General features: G+C 38.5%; 1 protein-coding gene across 5 annotated transcripts in view; it reads left to right on the forward strand.

The window, feature by feature from the left end:
* The window catches only part of SECA2 (Preprotein translocase SecA family protein), a 191502-nt gene extending 188947 nt beyond the window's left edge, over positions 1-2555 (forward strand). For all 5 annotated transcript variants that reach the window (XM_087684796.1, XM_087684798.1, XM_087684799.1 and 2 more), the window contains 3 exons: positions 735-858; positions 1146-1220; positions 1361-2555. In XM_087684796.1, the coding sequence (XP_087540922.1) occupies positions 735-858; positions 1146-1220; positions 1361-1525 (364 nt within the window). In that variant the 3' untranslated portion in view covers positions 1526-2555. The remainder of the gene's footprint in view (positions 1-734; positions 859-1145; positions 1221-1360) is intronic.
* The last annotated feature ends 17761 nt before the right edge of the window (positions 2556-20316 follow it).

A 20316-nucleotide genomic window follows, 5' to 3' on the forward strand; every position in this document is an offset into this window, starting at 1 on the left:
TGAAGATAATTGAATTAAGTAGTAAATATTTACATCAGACCATCAGGTCAGCATTCTCTCTCTCTCTCTCTCTCTCTCTCTCTCTCTCTCTCTCTCTCTATATATATATATATATATATATGTTGTTCCATCCACCATAGCCTGCTGGTCACACACGCAAGCTCCATACCCAACAGATTTATTTATCCTCATGTGTGAACACATGTTATTGTGTGTGAAAGTGTGTGTTTAAGGCGCCACACCACGTGCAGTGGTCTAAAATGCAGACCTATGTGCAGTGCCTGACATGTAGCCATAGGCCCACTCATTTTCCCATCAGCCCTAGACCTCTATTATAAAAACATAGGCTAATAGTGTTGGCATGGGAATCGAACCTCCCACCTCTTTCTTATGGTCCCACACTCTGGAGTCTGACCACCTGGCCTAACGGGTCAGTGGTAAAAGGCAGTGCAACAGGGAAAAAAGAAGATACTTTTAAAATTCTGATCTTATTTTTGTTGGTTATGTAAAACCACCATGTATTTGGCCAAGACAATGCAGCTAAGATCTAGTTCAAAAGCTTGTTCTAACTTGATTGTGACGTTGCAAGAAGAAAAAATAGATTGTCACATTGGACTAACTGACTGTGACCGAATTTTTAAAACTATTTCATCAAGTATGAGCATCTCTCTTCCATTTGGTTAATTTGCCTCAGTATTCAATTTTTGCAGTAACTTTTGTCCCCTCATTTGCAGGAATGGGAAGTACCACAAAGAAGCAGCTTATCTTCGCATGTATTTTGGAGACGTGTTGATTGGCCTGTATCGACAGAAGCAATTCAATTTGGAAATTTCTCCAAAAGACCTTGATCAAACTGAGGTAATCTAGGCAAATAGGGTTTGCAGTTTCCAGCAAATCTTTTTTGTAACATTAACGCAGTAGTGTGAAGATGCAATTGAAAGCAGTGGCTTTCTTTATGTTAGTTATATAATGAGTCATCTGTGTTGTAAAAAAATAACACTGACCTTCCAAAAGCCGTTTTTTAATGTCTTAATACTACTGAATCCTTGGGCCAAGAGGTGATTTGGGAATTCAACACTAGATTCAGTTTTTCTTATTGTGGGTAAATTATGATGACAATTTATCAAGTTGTGGCAATTTTGCAGAGATTGCTGGCGATTTCAGCCCTAGATATGTATTGGAGGGAACATTTGGTTAACATGCAACGTCTACGTGGTGCGGTAAGTACCATGCAGTGTTTTTCCTTTCATTGCACTGTCATATGGTCGCACTAAACAAGTTTCACAGGTGAGTATTACATGGAGGGAAATAAGGTCACCAGTGGGTCTACATTTTGATCATACTATCATGGCATATGCAGGTCAATGTGAGAAGCTTTGGTAACATGAATCCCTTAGAGGAGTACAAGATTGAAAGCCTCCGTTTCTTCATTTCTATGCTTAGTTCATTTCGTCGACTCACTGTTGAGTCATTACTGCGACCATGGCTAATTGACTTGATTGATGAAAAGGAAGAACAGGTGTGACAGGCATTCTGGACATTGTCAACCTCTTTGCCACAGCTCTCTCTTTCAATGTCAAGCTGGACAAAGATAATCAGATATGGTGGTTAGAAACATCGAGCTTTTGGAGTTGTAAATCTGACACTACAACATCGCCAAGCCATGCAGAAGGACGCTATACATGCTGGAAAGCTTCCTGGTGGCTTTTCAGCAGAAGATGTCTGGATCAGATGTTTTCAATACTGAATGCCAGATGCTGACCATCTTGACTGCTCCAGATCTGAAGCTTAGTAAAAGCAGCAGCAGATGGATTTAACCTAGCTGAGTGTTTGAAAACTACATGACTAGGGTTACATTCCATACAGTACAGGACTGCTTAAAAAGAGTTGAGGAGAATGATGTTTGAGCTTTCAAGCATGTCTTATAGGGAAGGCTTTGATACAGTATTTACGGGGACTCCATACAGCACAAGGTGTTGAACCTCTGGAGGTGGAGTAACAAAGGTGTAACAAACGAGCCTCTTGATTCAGGGGCTCTCTTATTCCATCAGTTTGATCATGTACATACTTTCAGCTGATGCATGTCAGGTTTTCATCAATACAGCTCCACCAGTCTGTGTTGAACAGGTGACAACATAACAATACTGTGGCTAGATGTTTCCTAAACAGATGTGGGCTGCATCATGAGATGGCATATTAGTGTGGAGCAGACGAAATGAAGATGAGCTTTCAAAACCCTAGCTTCATATTATATAAAGACTCTTGCATAGTTACAGTGCCGAAGGGGGGAAAGCAAGAGCCCTTTGCCAAGGATTAATGTCAGCTCTGAATGGTTATTCATTGAGATACACATCAAAAATATGGTTGCCAAGTGATTTTCTCAAGGGCAAAACAAGGTAATCTCCAATGTCTTGACCTAGAATGAAAGTTGGCTTCCTAACACAAGTTTAGCATGTTTGACTATCTACAACATAGTATTAGGACACTTTCATTTTAACTCATTCATGTCTTGTATGCCAATTTGGCCTAATGCTATTTTTTTCCCTTTTTGGTGAAGTAGTCTGAATTAATTATTTGAAGTGTGTGTGCACATGCGTATAAAGGATATTGAATTTAAAAATAAAATTATTTATAAAGGACCTTTCAACCAACCAACCAGACTCAAAGACAGGTAGAAAAGAACCCAAGGAGCTAGAATGCTAAATCATAAGAAAGGGAATCACGAAATGAATACAATCGGGGCGGGACGAATGACCTCTATCCACAAAACAGTCACCTCACTAAGGACCACACCAGTAGAGACCATGGAACTCACCACAATAATAGTCCTTGAGCATGGTCCACATGACCATAGATATTTAACACTGAATAAAAAGTGATTGCATTATGGATCCTTCAAATGTGCCAAAGACCAGTCCAAGATAGAAATTGAAATATATGAGGATGCTGCAGCTATACAGCAACCATCAATGGCATCTTATCCAAAACTTAGAAATGAATGACTGTATGTTGTTGTGAGACAAAAATTTGCAATCGTGAAATGAAACCCTAGATCTATCTAACCATTGGGTAGGAAAAAAAGAGATGTGCAAAATTTCTTCAAATGTGGTATAGAAAATATATCTCCTATGGGAGATATCATGATAGCACCGCATAGCATCAATGGAGAGACCCTTTATAAGAAGCATCCAAATAAAAATTTTCCTAGTAGAAGCCATTGATCATGAAACTTATTGTTTGCTTTCTCGATAACCCCTCTTATCCTCAAACATTATATGATAAAATTGATTTACTAATCGTTTCAAAATATTATTTGGGTACACAAAACCATAGTCTATCCATGGGGATGAGTATTGTAATGCAGGCAAAGGGAAATATTGTTTGAGGTGTTTTCCTAAATTGGTTCAAATCAATTGGTAACCCTAAAAAATCCAAAAATATTGATAGATACAACATAATGGATTAAATTAGACTAATAATAGTTTGTAACATTTTTCACATTCTCTAATCCAAGTGTACCATTCTAAAACTTGTAGTTAGAAGTAATCTAAATTGCATTAACCAAAGTAACTTGTATACATATTATAAATTAGTAAATAAACCAAAGACTAGCTAGATATGTAAGCTAGAATACACTTGCATGATAGATGATGACACATGATAGGTCCTAAAATTGGTGTTTCGTACATTATTAATCCATCATTTTTCAAAGCTTACACGATGGTAAGTGATTTGTTGTCATAGTGTGCACTCAATACTAGTGATTTTCTAGGAGTCTTGCCTCTTGAATCAACCCAAATTTGAATTTAGAAAGCGTCCTCAACTGTTCTACCAACCTTGAATAAATGCATAATACTTGTCCATTCACACTCATAACAAGTGTCATGTATGTGAATACATGTAGATCTTAGTTGTCTTCACTTATAAAAGTACATTAGAGGTGCAAACTTGATTCCACATTGATGCACACTATAGAAAATCAATAGTGTCATAAATACCAAATCTATTTTGGTCTTTTTTGTTAAGCTTGAATCGTGTTTGTACATATTTTGAGAGCTCTACTCTAATCTTTATTTCTACAATATGTTTTCAAAATGAGCAAATTTGGGCCTACACTTTACGCTTATTCTACTTCCATAACAAATTAGCATTAATCCTTAGAAGAGAACAAATTAAGAATACTTTCATCTTGTCTTGAATAAAACATTTATAATACAATAACAAATTAGCATTAATCAACTTTTTATTGTGATAATACTATTTGAAAATATGTGTAATGGCGTAGAAACTTAGAAGAGAAGAAATCAATTTCATTGTTTACTACCACCATTTAGGGTGCTATAATGTTTATAAGCAACCATGTGCCAAATTATCATCGATTTATCTAATATCAATATATGTAGAAAACGATTGTAATGAAGAATTGCTTTGAGTAAGTTAAGGTATGTTGGCTTTTCAAAAGTGCTATAGTGAATATTTGCTCCAGTTTTGTTAATATAGGTTGATTTTCCAACACTTTCATGTGACACAATCTATCTACGTATGCTCAAGGATATTGTCACCATCTTGAATGAGTGTAATCAATCCTCTATGACTCTCCAAGTACTGAAGGACTTTGTCACCTTCATTATTGGACTCAAACCATCTATGTGCTCTTAATAAGTCCATCAATAGGCTTCAGTTTATCTAAACCTTAAAAAACACAGTCATCTTGAAGCTCAAATTTATGAAGTAATGTTATGAATAAGCTTATGTTGTTCCTCTTATAAACAAAAAAATTCTCATGATAAAAACTAAGATAATTACTTTCTTCATGACAAATTGATCTCAAAAGTATATCAAATTGAGAACTCAAGAAGAAGAAGAAAGGACCTCAATCCGCAATATTGTAATACCCTATTTTGATGAGAATTAGATTAAAAATGATAACTTATCTTGTTATAAATAGGTTAAAGTCTTGGTTACTTTTTAAAATATATTTGTATTTGATGAAGAGCTAATTAATTCTCAATTGATTATTCATCACTAATCTACACTTGAGTGATACGTTTGCTTAAGTAATAGGCTTGCTTTACAACTTAAGTGAGTTGCTTAGTAGAAAATTAGCAAAGAAAAGATATACTATCATTATTAAAAGTATTGTCAATATTAGATTTAATCATAGGGAACTCTTAATAGAAGGCATTGATATAGTCAATCCCCAATTGACCATTCAATGATATTATGCATAATGTTACTATATTTCAATAGTGATATGTAAGAATAAACTTAAAAGTTATAGGGACACTTTTTTCCATTTATAGGAGCTTTTTTCCCTAGGCCTTGTATATATGCCTATTTCACTTTAGGAGATATTTTGTCTTCTAAATATTTTATATTAGTACCAATCAATACATTATATTGTGCTCTCTCAAGCTTTTTCTCCTTCAAGCTATATGTGTGCATTCTTATACTCGTAAATCCAACACTTGGTATCATAGTGGATTTCGATATCTTGGTAGGCAAGTCGTCAACACCCTTTCTAAGATTAAGATGAGCAATTACAAGAATTCTCAATTTAACAAATATTGTATAACGTGCCACAAGAGCTAGGTATTGTTAAATTTTTTATTCAAGTTTATTTCAGCCTCTATTTGCACTAATATTAGTATTGCATGCATTATTTTCTCCCTTTGTGTAGAATTTTTAACAACAAACAATCTTGCAAATAAGATCCCTTGCACTTTACTTTATGTTGTACTATATAGTGCATATTAGTTTTGTCCATTTTGTCCTCTATAAAATCAACTTTTGCATTATGTATAAGTAATGGCTATGAATGGCAACAATTATATATTTTGTATGTTTCCTATTGAGAATAAGTTGAATGGAACAAGCTATTCATTATAAGCTTATATGATCTATCATATAATGGTTGCGATGGGGCTTTGGAACCTTGCGCATGGAATTAAAAAACATATTGATGGTGGTTTGAAAGCTATAAGTGCATCAGAAATAGGTGCTATTGAGAATATTGTAAATTCTAGATCTTTTTCACTTAATGTTAGAGCACCATCACCGCCTACTTCTAAGCAAATTCATTGAGATGGCATTGATGCAAAGGTCTATATTTTAATTGCATTTTATATTAAACGCACCATGATCCCACACATTTTCTCATGTAAGACAGCTAAAGATACTTTGGCCTACACATTTATGTAAATGAAGAAATGGGGCTCGTAGTGCTTACTTGTATATGCAATTAGAGTGAACGCATTGATAAAGGTAAATCCATGCATAATTTTTTGACAAAGATAAAAAATCTTGAAAAGCGGTTGATTGTTGAATATCAGATTTTGTTAGATAGTTCACTTATATAAACTATTCTTAATTACATTGATTCTTATTGGAGTTTTGCATTTACTCTTCAATGAAATGTAATTTATATGTTGTGTCAAATAAGTTGGTTTATTATCTTGTTGTAATAAGAACAATTTTGATAAAATGTATACATCCTATATTAAGTAGTTGTGACATGCCACTACTCTAGAAGTTTTCATGAGGCAATTGCCGACATAGACAACCTTGAGTTTTATCCTACCATTAGCACAATAAATGACTAGAAGTAGAACGCTTGGCCTATAAGTTTTACAATCTCAGTCTCATCATCACATTGGGTCACTAAATCGTAAGAAGAGATGAAATGGGAGGACTAGATATACTTTTGAAAAGGGCCTTAACAAATTCAATCTTTGCACTATAAGAGACTCTTGTAGAAGAGATATTTCATTCTCCTTTCAAGTGGGATCTTGTAGCAATTTCAAGTGCTTCATTATCTAAAAGGGTGAGATCAATCATGGCAAATATTTTAGCAAAAGTAGTAAATATACAATCAAATTAGAGTAGCCAGCTAGCTTTAGAGGAATTGTCATTTTGGGCCACATTTGTAACCATACTACAAAGAGAGTGGTAGACAAGCAAAGATATTAGACTAAAAAGTAAACGAAAAGTGGTAAAACTAATTTGGAGATGAGTTTGGACCTATTTCCCACATGCATGCTAAAGTTTAGCTTATTGTACCTAGTCCAACCAGTGGATTGGCCAAGAGTGAGCCCAAGAGGTTGGAATCTAATTCTACTAGTAGATGTTCAATTAGCCCTTTAAAAAAGTCATTCCATCATGTATCTACAATTACCTTCGGTGATACCAAGGTCTCAAGGGAGGGTGTGGGAGAAAGATCAATATGAGGGTCCTAGTCTTGAGAATTGGTAAAAGATATAGAAGTGGATCAAATGGGCCTTTTCAATCTTGGATGAAGGGGTTGAAGTAGACAACTATGGTGGCTAGTGTTGAGCTTGGGGTAGTGATCTGTGAGGTTGTTATCATTGATAACAAGTTTGGCATTTGTATTTTTCTTGAGCTACCTTAGGCAAAGCGCGAGGTGAATGAATAGATTGGGGTTTAGATCTTTTTGGGATCCAAATTTATGCATTGCCCTTGTTGTATCTTGAGCTTCTAAGAGAGGACGTGGCACCCAACAACAAGAAATTGTTGGCTTTGAAGGAGTCTTGTGACATCTAATTAGCTTTTGACACTTGGGTTTTGAGGGTTGAGGTGGGACTAAGGGTGGAATGCAAGGTCATCCAAAAGATGAGTAGGATTATTAGGCTTGTGTTTGGAGGCTCAACTAATAGGATAGTTCAAGTGGCACTAGTTCTAGAGCAATTGGTAGAGTAATAGGCTAGAGGATGGAGAAGGGGTGGGATGAGTAGTTGGCATTTGCTCCATATAGAGATTCCATTTTCTAAAAGCTGAAACCATTTTGGTACCAAGAAATTTCATATGAATGCACTAGCTAGGGTAGTTGATATTGCAGGGAACTAGGTACTTAAATGCTCGGTCCAAGCGAAGTTCCTTTCCCAAAGTTTCTTTATTCAGAAGCACAAAAAAGAAGTGGGATACTCTTATTCTCAACAATAAGCAAGAGCTTAGATTTTTCTAGTAGGTGACTAAGATTGGCTACCGTAGGGAGGAATAATTTTATTCAATGTGGGTGTTAAAGTGGGGTGGTCCAATTGCTTCCAAAGATGATATGAAAGTATGTCATAGTCAAAAACTTCATCAATTTGAGTGGATCAACAATGGCTTTCTTGATAGTGGTCAATTAGATTTATAGAAAGGTTGGAGGAATGATAGGGTAGGGTCATCCTTTGAGCCCACTAGAGAGATAGAAACATTGCACATAAAATAATGAATGGGAATTCTATGCACAACTAGGTGAAGTCAACTTATGAGCATCAACTTGCTACTCAAGTTGCTAATACCATGTTGTTCAACCACCATGGCCTTGCTAATAGTAACATCAAAAGGATGTATGGGCCACTCATATAAATAATGGATGAGGGGATAATATTTCTTAATATGAGTGCCATTGAAGTGTCCAATGCCTTCCTCCTCCAAGGTCTCAAGTTCAACATTGCTAATCCTACTAATTTAACAAACGTGATATAGTTTGAGGCTTAGAAGTCTTAATTTCTACTTATATTCTTTCAGAGAATACATGAGCACGAGGTCATCTTTGTCAAAGAATTGCTATTGCGCATGTTTATCAAACTAGGCCTTGCATCTTGGCCCTTATGACCCAAAAAGCATTAAAATATGGATCTAAAGTTCAAAACAGTCCCTATTGTATTTCTACAATTTTTTGTGTTGAAAATGCTCACATGAAACTTAGTCCATAGTAATTGTAGCAACCTCACCATTTTTTAGGCTAATTGTAGCAACCTCACCATTTTTAGGCTAATTAAGGTTTAATGAATAAACTTTTTTAGGCTAATTGTAGCAACCTCACCATTTTTTAGTAGCACCCAAACACATCAAACCCCTGAATTGTTGTCGCTAGGGTCAAATCCATCATGAACACACTCGTCTCCTACTTACTACAATGGAGATCGATTTGAAGTGGAGTCTTCATGATGCCAAAGACCACTTTGATGTCTCTCTCTATCAATAGCCTATCGGATGCTTGATTTATGTATGCATTGTGAGGCATAACATTCATTTACATTCTCATTGATGAGTAGGTTTATGCATAGCCCAAGCACCAAGCATTGGTAAGTAGTGAAGCTAGTATTTCACTACTTGAGTAGTACTTTGCACATTGGGTTATTTTATCACAAGGGAAATCATTACCGATAGACTTACTTGCTTTCTTAAGTTGGGTTGGCCGCTATGTCACTCGTGTATCCAAAATTGGTTTTTGCTTCATGTGTGGTAGCTCATTTATATAATGGCTAAGCAAGAAGTAATCCACTATTGCCGCTTCCCATTGTGAAGCGCGTTACAAGGTAGCTTTCACAACTATGATTAAGTGTGTCTAGCTTAGATTCCATTAGGATGATTTGGGTATTTGAGAATTATTTGCCACTACCATGTTTACTAACAGTCATAGTGCATTGGCAGTTGCATGGACGTAATGTTCCATGCTCATACTAAACACATTAAGGTATGTCATCATTATGTTATGAAGAGGCTTCACAAATTATTTACTTCATGTGAGAAGTTTGAAGCTTTCCACAAAGCTTTGGCTTACTCCCCTTTGTGGATTGGTCATAGTCCACTAGCTTGGCACTTACCTATACAGGAATACCAACTCTTGTTCATGGCATCACTCCTAAGGGTAATTTGTTACAATATTTTGGTAGTGATATATGTGAATGCACTTGGGACTATTGGGGTTCTTTTTCCCTCTCTCGGAGGTTTTCCCCCCTACCTTATGCATATGCCTATTTCACTTTAGATTATATTTAATCTTATAAATCTTCCCTATGGATACTACTCAATACACTTTGTGTTGTGCTCACTCGACCTTCTTCTTCTAATTCGTGTGTGTGTTTTCCTAAAACCCTCAATCCTACATATAATGCTCGTGTAACCATATAAACTTGGATGAATGAGTGGTTCATTCCCTTAATGTAACCATATCACTTTGGGTGAATTAGTTCTAGAAATATTTTCTAAATCTTGTTAGAGAGGATCTACTGAAGATTTATGCAACGATTCCGTGACCAAAATTTTCCTTTGCTTAAATCTTGAGAGAAAGAAAGCTTTAGTAATAATGTATGCACTACAATCTTCCAATTTCGACCCATTCTTCAAATTTGTTGACAAGGCAAAGCAATTGGGTCCTTGATCTTATCAACATAAGCTAAGAATAAAGCATTTGGTAAGCTATCCCTTGGATCCTTTCTGGTATGGAAGATGGGATAAGATCACCTCCACCTCTAGCTTAATGACATTTGCATCCATAAAAAAGTTCATTCTAGCTCTAACTTGGTCCCACACCGAGTCTACAATATATAATGTTGAGTGACTATAACAACTTGCTCATCCTAAAGATCCTGAACTTATTAACCACCAAATGTAAGTGACCAAGTCATCCAAAGTATCCCCTTTTATATTGCAAGGTTAGAGGACATTACAATAGAGATCGTAAGTGTTGCAAATCAACTCTAACAACATATGCATCTTGAGTCCCATATTCAACATAATGTACTTACATTCTCCTATAAAGTTAACCATGCTTGCAGACCCTCAAAGAGCACACACCTACCAAACAAAGCAATCACAAGAGAGCACAAATTAAATGGGAACAACAAAAACAACACAAACACTCACAAAATGAATAATGAAAAAAGAACATAAAAACTCAATGGTGCATCATGAATAGGCACTTGGAATCCATAAATAAAAGCAAAAGAACAAAGGTAGAATACACTAGCACAACCAACATATAGCGTGCTATCTAGTCCCCCTCTCTCTAGATGGTCGAATACAATGTGAGAGTAGAGGAGTGTATCATGCAACAATGGAGTGAAGTAGCTCAAGAGGATCAATGGAGTGAGACATGAGAGAATCAATTTTCCCAATAAAATAGAAACCATCCATGGTGTTAATGTAGTACACACTAATGTATAGGAACAATTTTCTAAATGCCCATGCTATGTACATTATTAAAACCTTATTTAAGATCATGAGTGATCGGTACAATAAAATATACAATTATGACAACACAAAATTACTAAGAACCACAACCATCTCCCAAAGCACAATTGTAAGTCTACTAGAATCCTATAATATCATAGTATATACAATAATGATACTAGAGCATCATCATGGATACTCTAGACACTAGCCAAATCCTAGATGCACTTCAATAGAAGCACCAAGGTTGATGTTGATTTACTTGAACCTTCATTATGGAAAGTGGAAATAGATGAATCTTACAATATATCCAAAATAGAAGCACATTTTAATCATGACCATGGATTCCCTAACTTCACCATTCTATCAAAGGGTTCCCCAAATGGGAACTTAGTAGGAGAAAATCTTATTCATTAATCATATCTCCCATCGTGGACCTAAATGCATACTAGTTTCAAGGTTTATCATTCACTGAAAAAGTGATACTTTGAAGAAGGTCATGCCAAGGGCCTACCATGTCATATAGATGTATGTTAGGCATAAGAATACCCAACCTCCACTCTCTCACAATCACTCTTTGGCCTAGAGACATGAGAAGTGCCACTTTGCCATTGTAAAACAAGAGTAGCCCCACTCTCTACCAAATCGTCCACTTGTCTAGGCATCCCATATATATATATATATATATCCCTCTCTATCACACAAACATCCTTGAAAGGAAAAAGACAAGGAGTCAATATCAAAGTCAATTTGAGGAATCAAAGCTCAAGAATATACTGACCCTTTTTGCAATGATCACTACCATTGATCCATCTATATGATCATCACTTAGAAAACATGATACTTTCTCCTATGCAAAGCATAGAGAGATTGGCACTAATGCCATCAAAGAGTATTCACCAATCCACATCGATGAGACCAAGCATACTCTCAGTTGGAAGAGTAAACATCAAAGAAAGAAGGTTATGCCATGGTATGAGAACCAAGTTAATACACACACACTCTATGTGTGTGTGTGTGTGTGTGTGGGGAGAAGGGGGACACACACATAGAACTTGTGGTTAAATAGCCCATATAGGAGAAGAGCTCAACAAATCATACATATTTCAAACATATGCAAGTAGACAAGTTAGAGAATGAAACAATATTGGAGCTTAGTGACAAAGCATGCAACCAACACATAAATAGCTCCTCTCAAGTTGAGCATAAAACACGTGTCAAGGACTACACTCACAAAACCAAACGTCTACCATAGTCAAAGAAACCAAAACATAAGGATGAGGAGGTGGAAAACTAGTAGATAACATCAAATCTAGCCCATTAGAGGGCTAATGGTCTAAACAACAAGATAAGACACCAAATTTGGGGAAGAAAATAAGTCATCTATCCCACAAATCAAGGCACCCATTTGGTTATAGGTTGTCCTGATGTACCTGAAGGTTTAGGAGAGAAAAACACATGGTGTAGAAACTTTGAGATAAGAAAGTGCATGAATTTTGACCTACAATTATTGAAAATATAATAAACATAAGATCAAGATCCATAGATCTAGATGTCTCATACTATGTGAGATTGCATGAATGAAGTAAAAGCAAGAGACATTGACACAATGAGTAGGTGGAGAGAAGAACAACTCAACAATTAATCATAAATGAGAAATGGTATCCATATGAAAGCATGAAAATAATAGTACAATACCACTAGAGTAACTAACATGCAATGTAATGGGTATTGCCTCTAGTCTCTCTCTTTCCAAATAATGCAATACAATATAAGAGTAGAGAAGTGGTGTATATATAGGAAATAGTGGAACAAGGCTTGAGAGGATCAATGGAGAAGACTCGATAAGATCTATGCACCCATTGAAAAGGAAGCCAAACATGGCCTAAATCTAGAACCCATTAATCTACATGTCCACATGAGTAGTTTCATAAATACCCATTGTGTGTACATCACTAACACCAATAAGCATCTCTCTCTCTCTCTCTCTCTCTCTCTCTCTCTCTCTCTCTCTCTCTCTCTCTCTCTCTCTCTCTCTCTCTCTCTCTCTCTCTCTCTCTCTCTCTCTCTCTCTCTCTCTCTCTCTCTCTCCAAAAGGGGATCACCTGAAAATAAAATGAATCATATTATGCAAACCAAGTAGTTTGGTGCTTAGACATAATATCTCTCAAAAAACCTTGTTTCTTATTCTTAAATTTGTAGGTAAAATGTGAGAAAGAGAAAGAGTTAAAGAGAGAGAAGGAAGATGAGGAATGTCCTACCAAGGAAAAATCCATGTACTTTAAAGAGACAAAATCTGGTAGCTTTGAAGGTATGTATACAACACTAGCCTCCACAAATCAGCTAGTACCTTTAGAAGCATTGCTCAAAGGGAATAAAGCAATATGGAAAGTTTTGACAGCATACATAGATGGACCAAAAGAAACAACAACATGATTCCATTTGGCAAGATGATCAATCTAGCATAGCATGCTCAATCTAACATCAATTGGACCCTTAGAGCTTTAGGTGTAATGACTTTTTGGGAAGGAGCCAAAAGGCATGTTGTTGTACCAATGCTTGTGTTTCTGCCATACATGTACAATTGGGGGTCAAATATACAAGAGTAGTGTTAAGACCTCTCTCTCTCTCTCTCTCTCTCTCTCTCTCTCTCTCTCTCTCTCTCTCTCTCTCTCTCTCTCTCTCTCTCTCTCTCTCTCTCTCTCTCTCTCTCTCTCTCTCTCTCTCTCTCTCTCTCTCTCTCTCTCTCTCTCTCTCTCTCTCTCTCTCTCTCCAACAAGCACAACTCTTGCATCTCATCTCTCTTGTGCTTCTTAAAAAATTTTAATGTAAGAGAGTGAGAATGAAAATGGAGATGACACAAGAGGAGAAGCGGAGAAAAATGGATGGTGATACCATGGTAGATATTTGGATGGCGAAAATTTGCCATGTGCCCGGAAGGGGAGGATGGGTTTGATTTGTATGGGGCTTATGATGATGGGAAAGGAGGGGGCCAAGGTAGGAGATGATGAGGACCATAGCTACCTACATGATGCAAGAAAGTCAAGGTTCAAAGGAGAGAGTACACTATACAATAGAGGGATTACATAAATTTTTAAATAGGTGTGATCAATTTCTTTTCTATGTAGTACCTTCAATTGTGAAATTTACAACATGCCTTAATAGTAAAGTCAAGGTTCAATGGACAAAGTATACTATACAGCAAATGGATTTCATAAAGTAATAGGAAAGTAACTAGAGCTAGACTCTTACGTTCTTGGTGCATAAATGGTATGTAAGATTCTATGGACTTGTTGGGGGTAAAGGCGCCTCCGCTAGCCACCCATGTATTACTACACTGATAGTACCCGCCACTGCACACTACAAGTGGCGAGCGTCCGTCACAGTCACTTATTATTTATTCTTTTAGTGACAGTTTGAATAAAGGAAGGCCCGGCCACACATTGTGGTTGTTGGAGTTCCCATTTCTTGACTCTCTCTTTCTTGCGCTTGCTTTCCTGCAATAGCTCTCGTGTGCAAGCTTCGATCCTTCTCACCTTTCAACTGGTGTCAAAGCAGGTCCTTCGTGAGCCCTTCCCGGCCTTCCCCGACATCTACACGAGGTATGAGAGCTTTCTTCTCACTCAGTTCTCAACCATTCTTTGACATGAATATCAGGGTTTCATGAAAAGGCAGCCATAGCTTCCATCATTGAAGCTTGTTCTCTTCACCTCTTGCTTGGACTTGTCCTAGGCTTGTGTAGGCCTATTGTAGGCCTTCATTGGGCTCTTGCTTATCCCCTACCCACCCTGATTTGGCCCCTCAGTACAGCAACATGCTCACGTTTTATTTGCACATGTTTGCAAAAATGGCTCAAAAATCACTCTTTTTGTCATATCTCATGCATTCAGAACCCGATTCAAGCAAGGTAAGAGTCTAAGTTGGGGTTTTGGCATACTCCGGACGCGATAGTGATATTGTATTTTCCATATTCTGATGACAAAATATTCTGCAACAGATATCAAGTTTGAGACAGCATGTATTTGTATGCCTATGGCTTATGTGATGCTTCTACTGATGTCTATTGATATCGGATCACTTGTGGATATTATGCCTCTTATGTGAGATGCATTTGGAACTGATTTAGCTCAGCCATTGACTATTTTGAACAGTCCCAGATCTTGCCAAAATAGGGCAGTACTTATCTCTTGAAGTCTATGCTTACAGGGATTGATCACTTGATGCATATTGATGCCCGGATGATGTCTACATGTATGAAAATGCTATGTTAATGGATTGCCATCATTTTGGTATTGATTTGAGGCCTGAAATACTCAATCTGGAGAAGTGAATGTCTGCTGTAAGTTCTACTCATGTATGCTTATGCCTATGCTATTCGGGTCATGTCTTGGAGATGTACATTGATGTATTAACCATCATGGGATTGGAAAAGAGTTCGACATTGCTTCTTAATCATTGGTTGAGCTTGAGCTCCGCTCTCCATAGCATTTGGATATTTATCTTGGATGTATCTTGACACTTATCGGCCTATGCTTGACCACTTTGGACATGCACTTATGCTCGTGTCGCCTACTTATGTCAATTACATTGTTTGAGCTTGGATGCTATTGGAACTTTACTTGGGCTTGACATTCAATTGTCTGGAGCATATTTTGGAGATTTATTGGCTTGCCAAAATTTTATTTTGGGATATACTTGATGTCTATGGATGTTACATATGGATGTCACACCGCTTCCATGTTCGGGATGTCTCATTGATGCTTGATCTTGGACACTTGTCATTGGTGCTTGTACATGCTTTGTTCGAGCTTTGTTGCTTGATATTTACAGCCTTTGTGCCAGTGGGAGCGTCTTTGAATGCTTGACAGACATTGAGCAGGCGGTCTATGCTATTTGAGCTTTTGAGACTATTTGGGATTTCTTACCCTTTGGGATGATGCATGGTTCATATGTCTTGGTTCCTTTCTATGCTTATGAGCTAACTCTCTGACTTGGGTCCCTCTCTTTGTGAGCTGACACCTACTTGTGTCAAGTCTTGGCAGTGGCATGAACATTTTGCTCCATTGACTGGGGGTTGTGCCTACTCACTGGCAAATATTTCATGACATGTTTGGGTGTTGGATTCATCCTTATCGACTGTCATATGCCTATGTTATGCCCACATGATGCCGGTTATGGTCTTGGCAGTATATGATTGACTTGGGATCCGCTTCTGTCACTGTTAGCTCTCATTTACTGAAATATGTCATTTATCACAGCAAGCTGAAATCTGCAGATTTTGAGCACTTCTCTGAGGGTAATGCTTACTATTTGATGTTATCTTGGTCATATTGGCAGTGGTTTTAGTGCATTTTCTGCTAATTATAGCAACCTGCAATTTTGCCTTTTTGCATTGATTTGGGACAGTATGGCTAGTCATCTGAAAGACACCTCTCTCTTTAACATTGCCAAGTTGGATGGTACCAACTATGGGTATTGAAAGTCCCAAATATGGCAGGTTTTGGTGCAGAAGTTGCAGATTAAACCCTTGCTTTCAAGGGTGTCAAACCTGAGGATATGGATGATGATGATGTTTGGATGGAAGTTGATGAGCTATGCCAGTCTACCATTATTTTGTCACTCTCAAAAGAGCTCCATCATAATGTTGTTGAAGATGAGAGTCAAAGTGCATGGGACTTATCGGAGAAAATTCAGGAGCTTTATGCACAGTAGAGTCCTATGTCACAGATGTATTGACTGAACCAGTTAATGGACCTTCACATGAAGGAGAGATCATTCCTATCATCTCATTTCAGTCAATTTCATGCTATCATGAATAATCTGTTGTCACAGGGTATTGAGTTCAACGATAAATTGGACCCGTTATTTCTGCTTGGCACCCTTCCTAAATCATGAGATGTCTTCCGTATTTCCATATGCATGAACAAGCTTGATGGGCTAAAAATCAAAGATGTTGAGAGTGCTTTATTGACTGAGGAAATCAACACGAGAAACAATGATGCTTCCCGCTCTTCACATGTATTGACCGTTAGAGGTGGCAGACATGGTAGGCATGATAATGATCATAAGGGCAAGGACTCTCAGAAGTCTAGGCCCAAGTCATGTGGTCACAGTAAGTCCCGTGGATGGAAGTCTGATCTTACCTGTCATTATTGTGGGAAAGCAGGATATATTAGGCCACAGTGCCATAAAATGCGCGATGATAAGCGCAAGGAAAAGGAAAAGAAAAAGTGCAAGAAAAGTCTTCTGAGCACAGTATTGTACCTACAAAGTCCAGTGTGAAGATAGAAAAGGTTAATGTCATGCATGCCACTCATTCAAATGATGATTACATACTTGCAGCTTCTGCATGTGATGCCTTACAGACTTCGGAGATACATTCCATGTATGTGCAGTGCTGGCTCTTGGATTCGGGTGCGTCCTTTCATGTGACACCCTGTAGAGATTGGTTTCATACCTATCGTACCATGTTTGGTTCTGTGCGTCTTGGTGATGATACCCTGTACATGTGACACCCTGTAGAGATTGGTTTCATATCTATCGTACCATGTTTGGTTATGTGTGTCTTGGTGATGATATGTCTCTTGACATTGTGGGCATTAGAGATGTTTGGCTACAGTTTTTTCTGGTAGCTCTTTTGTTTTACATGATGTACGCCATGTACCTGCGTTGACACGTAGCCTTATGTCAACTGGACAACTTGATGATGCAGGGTATTTTGTGCATTTTGGAGACTCTGCATGGAAGATTACTCGTGGCAGGCTTGTACTTGCAAGAGGTGCCAAGTCTGGCAACCTATATCCCTTACTTATATCAGGAGCTACATTGGATCATGTTTTGTCTGTGGGTTATCCCATAAAGAGAAAATCCGATGTCTTAAACACATTTCAACATTGGCTTGCATTGGCAGAAAACCAGTCTGGGAAAAGGCTAAAATGCCTAAGATCAGATAATGGGGGTGAGTATGTATCATGTGCTTTTGAGCAGTTTTGTGATGAGCGGGGTATTAAGCGTCAGTTGACCACCCCTTACACCCCACCCCAGAATGGTATGGCTAAACACATGAATAAAACCATTCACAAAAGGATCTGTAGCATGCTTAGCCACACTGGCTTACTGCAGCACTTTTGGACTGAGGCAGTTACTATTACAATGCATCTCATTAACAGGTCGCCTAGTAGTGGCATTGACTTTCAGGTTGCAGAGGAGGTGTGGGAAGGCAAGCCCCCCTATTATGATCATTTGCGTGTCTTTGGCTGTGAGGCATTCTGCCATGTGCCCAAGGACAAACGCAATAAGTTGAATCCTAAGAGTATCAAATGCATTTTCATTGGCTATGGAGATGCAGGAGAGATGGGTTACCGTTTATGGAATCCGCAGGCGTGGAAAGTGATCCATAGCCATGAGCCCCCTGCTAAAGTTCAGCCCGCTCCATGGCCAGCTAGACAGCGCACAGTATCACCTAATGCTCATGGCCCAGATGCTAGACATGTTGATGCTTGACAAGGTGTCAGTCAGGCAGCAGAGCCTGGATTGAGGCATTCTACTAGAGATAGATGACCTCCTAACCGTTTTGCACCCTCTATGGATTATGTACTCGTTACAGATGCAGGAGAGCCTCTTACTTATGATGAGGCTATGCGCAAGGGTGATTGTCACTCTTGGGAGAGGGCTATGCAGTCTGAGCTTGACTCATTGCATAAGAATAAGACTTGGGATTTAGTTTCCTTGCCTCAGGGTAAGAAGGCTTTGCCTGGGTGTACAAGCTGAAAAGTACCCCTAGACACCCCAAGCCGACATACAAGGCTCGATTGGTTGCTAAGGCTTTTAAGCAGGAGCATGGTGTTGATTTTGATGAAGTCTTTTCTCCTATGGTCAAGATGACCACCCTACGCTTAATCTTGACCTTGGTTGAACTGCTTGACCTCAAATTGTACCAAATGGATGTCAAGACGGCTTTTTTACATAGAGACTTCCATGATGAGATTTACATGGAGCAGCCTAAGGGCTTTGCAAACCCTGGTAGGGAACACCTAGTGTGCAAGCTAAAGAAGAGTCTATATGGCTTGAAGCAGACACCTAGGGAATGGTGCCATAAGTTTGATGCATTCATGCAGTCACAGGGCTACAGCTGCAGTGCTATGGATCCGTGCTTGTACACGAAGAAAGCCCGTGACGGTTCTTTATTGATTTTGGTACTCTATGTGGATGAGATGCTTTTAGCATGGACAGCTTATGAGGAGCTCGATGCTCTTAAGGCTCAACTCAAGAAGAGATTTGAGATGAAAGATCTGGGACATGCCACTCATATACTTGGTATGCGCATTACGCACAATCGATCTCAGGAACTACTCTATCTGTCATAGAAGGAGTACATTCATAAAGTCCTTAGCGCTTCCACATGCAGGATGTTAAGCCTATTGGTTGTCCATTACCTTCTCATGTGAAGGTTTCACAGGCCGATTGTTCGCAGACAAATGAGCAGAGGGCCGAGATGGCCAAGATTCCCTATGCATCAACAGTGGGCAGTCTTATGTATGCCATGATAGCCACCCGTCCAGATATTGCTTTTGCAGTTGGGGTTGTGGCACGTTATATGGCTACACTTGGCAAGAAACATTGGGATGTCGTAAAGGGTATCATGAGGTACCTGAAAGGTACAACAGATATGTGTCTTTGTTATGGCAGCCAGGATACAAGAGTCGTGGGGTACACTGACTCTGATTATGCAGGACATGCAGATAGTAGGAAATCCACTTCTGGCTATGTGTTCACTTATGCTGGAGGGGCTATATCTTGGATGTCCAGGGCACAGAAGTGTACGGACCTTTCTACTACAGAGACTGAGTATATTGCAACCACAGAGGCTTGCAAGGAGGCTATCTAGTTAGGCCATTTGATTGCACACTTGGTATGACAAATACTATGCCTACACTACATTCGGATTCTATGAGTGCCATTCAGTTGGCCAAGAATCTGGTCTTCCATGCGAAGACGAAACATATTGAGGTGAGGTATCACTTCATTCGCGAGGTTGTTGAGGAAAAGTCTGTTGACCTTGTCAAGATTCCGGTTGAGCAGAATCCTACAGACTTGCTCACGAAAAGCCTCACTACCGAGTGCTTTGCCTTCTTCAGGAGATTGATGGGCATTGGATGAGATGACGTCTTTTTCCTCATCCTATTGTACATGTGTACATGTTGTACTGTCTTTTCTTTTTTCTCTCACTAGGGCAAATTCGCCTTTAAGTGGGAGGTTGTTGGGGATAAAGGCGCCTCCGCCTAGCCGCCCATGTATTACTACATTGAAAATACCCGCCACTGCACACTGCAGGTGGCGGGCGCCATCACAGTC

Source organism: Lygodium microphyllum, chromosome 9, assembly GCF_053477565.2.
Source record: "Lygodium microphyllum isolate KBCC chromosome 9, Lygodium_microphyllum_v1.1.10, whole genome shotgun sequence".
NCBI classification, from domain to species: Eukaryota; Viridiplantae; Streptophyta; class Polypodiopsida; order Schizaeales; family Lygodiaceae; genus Lygodium; species Lygodium microphyllum.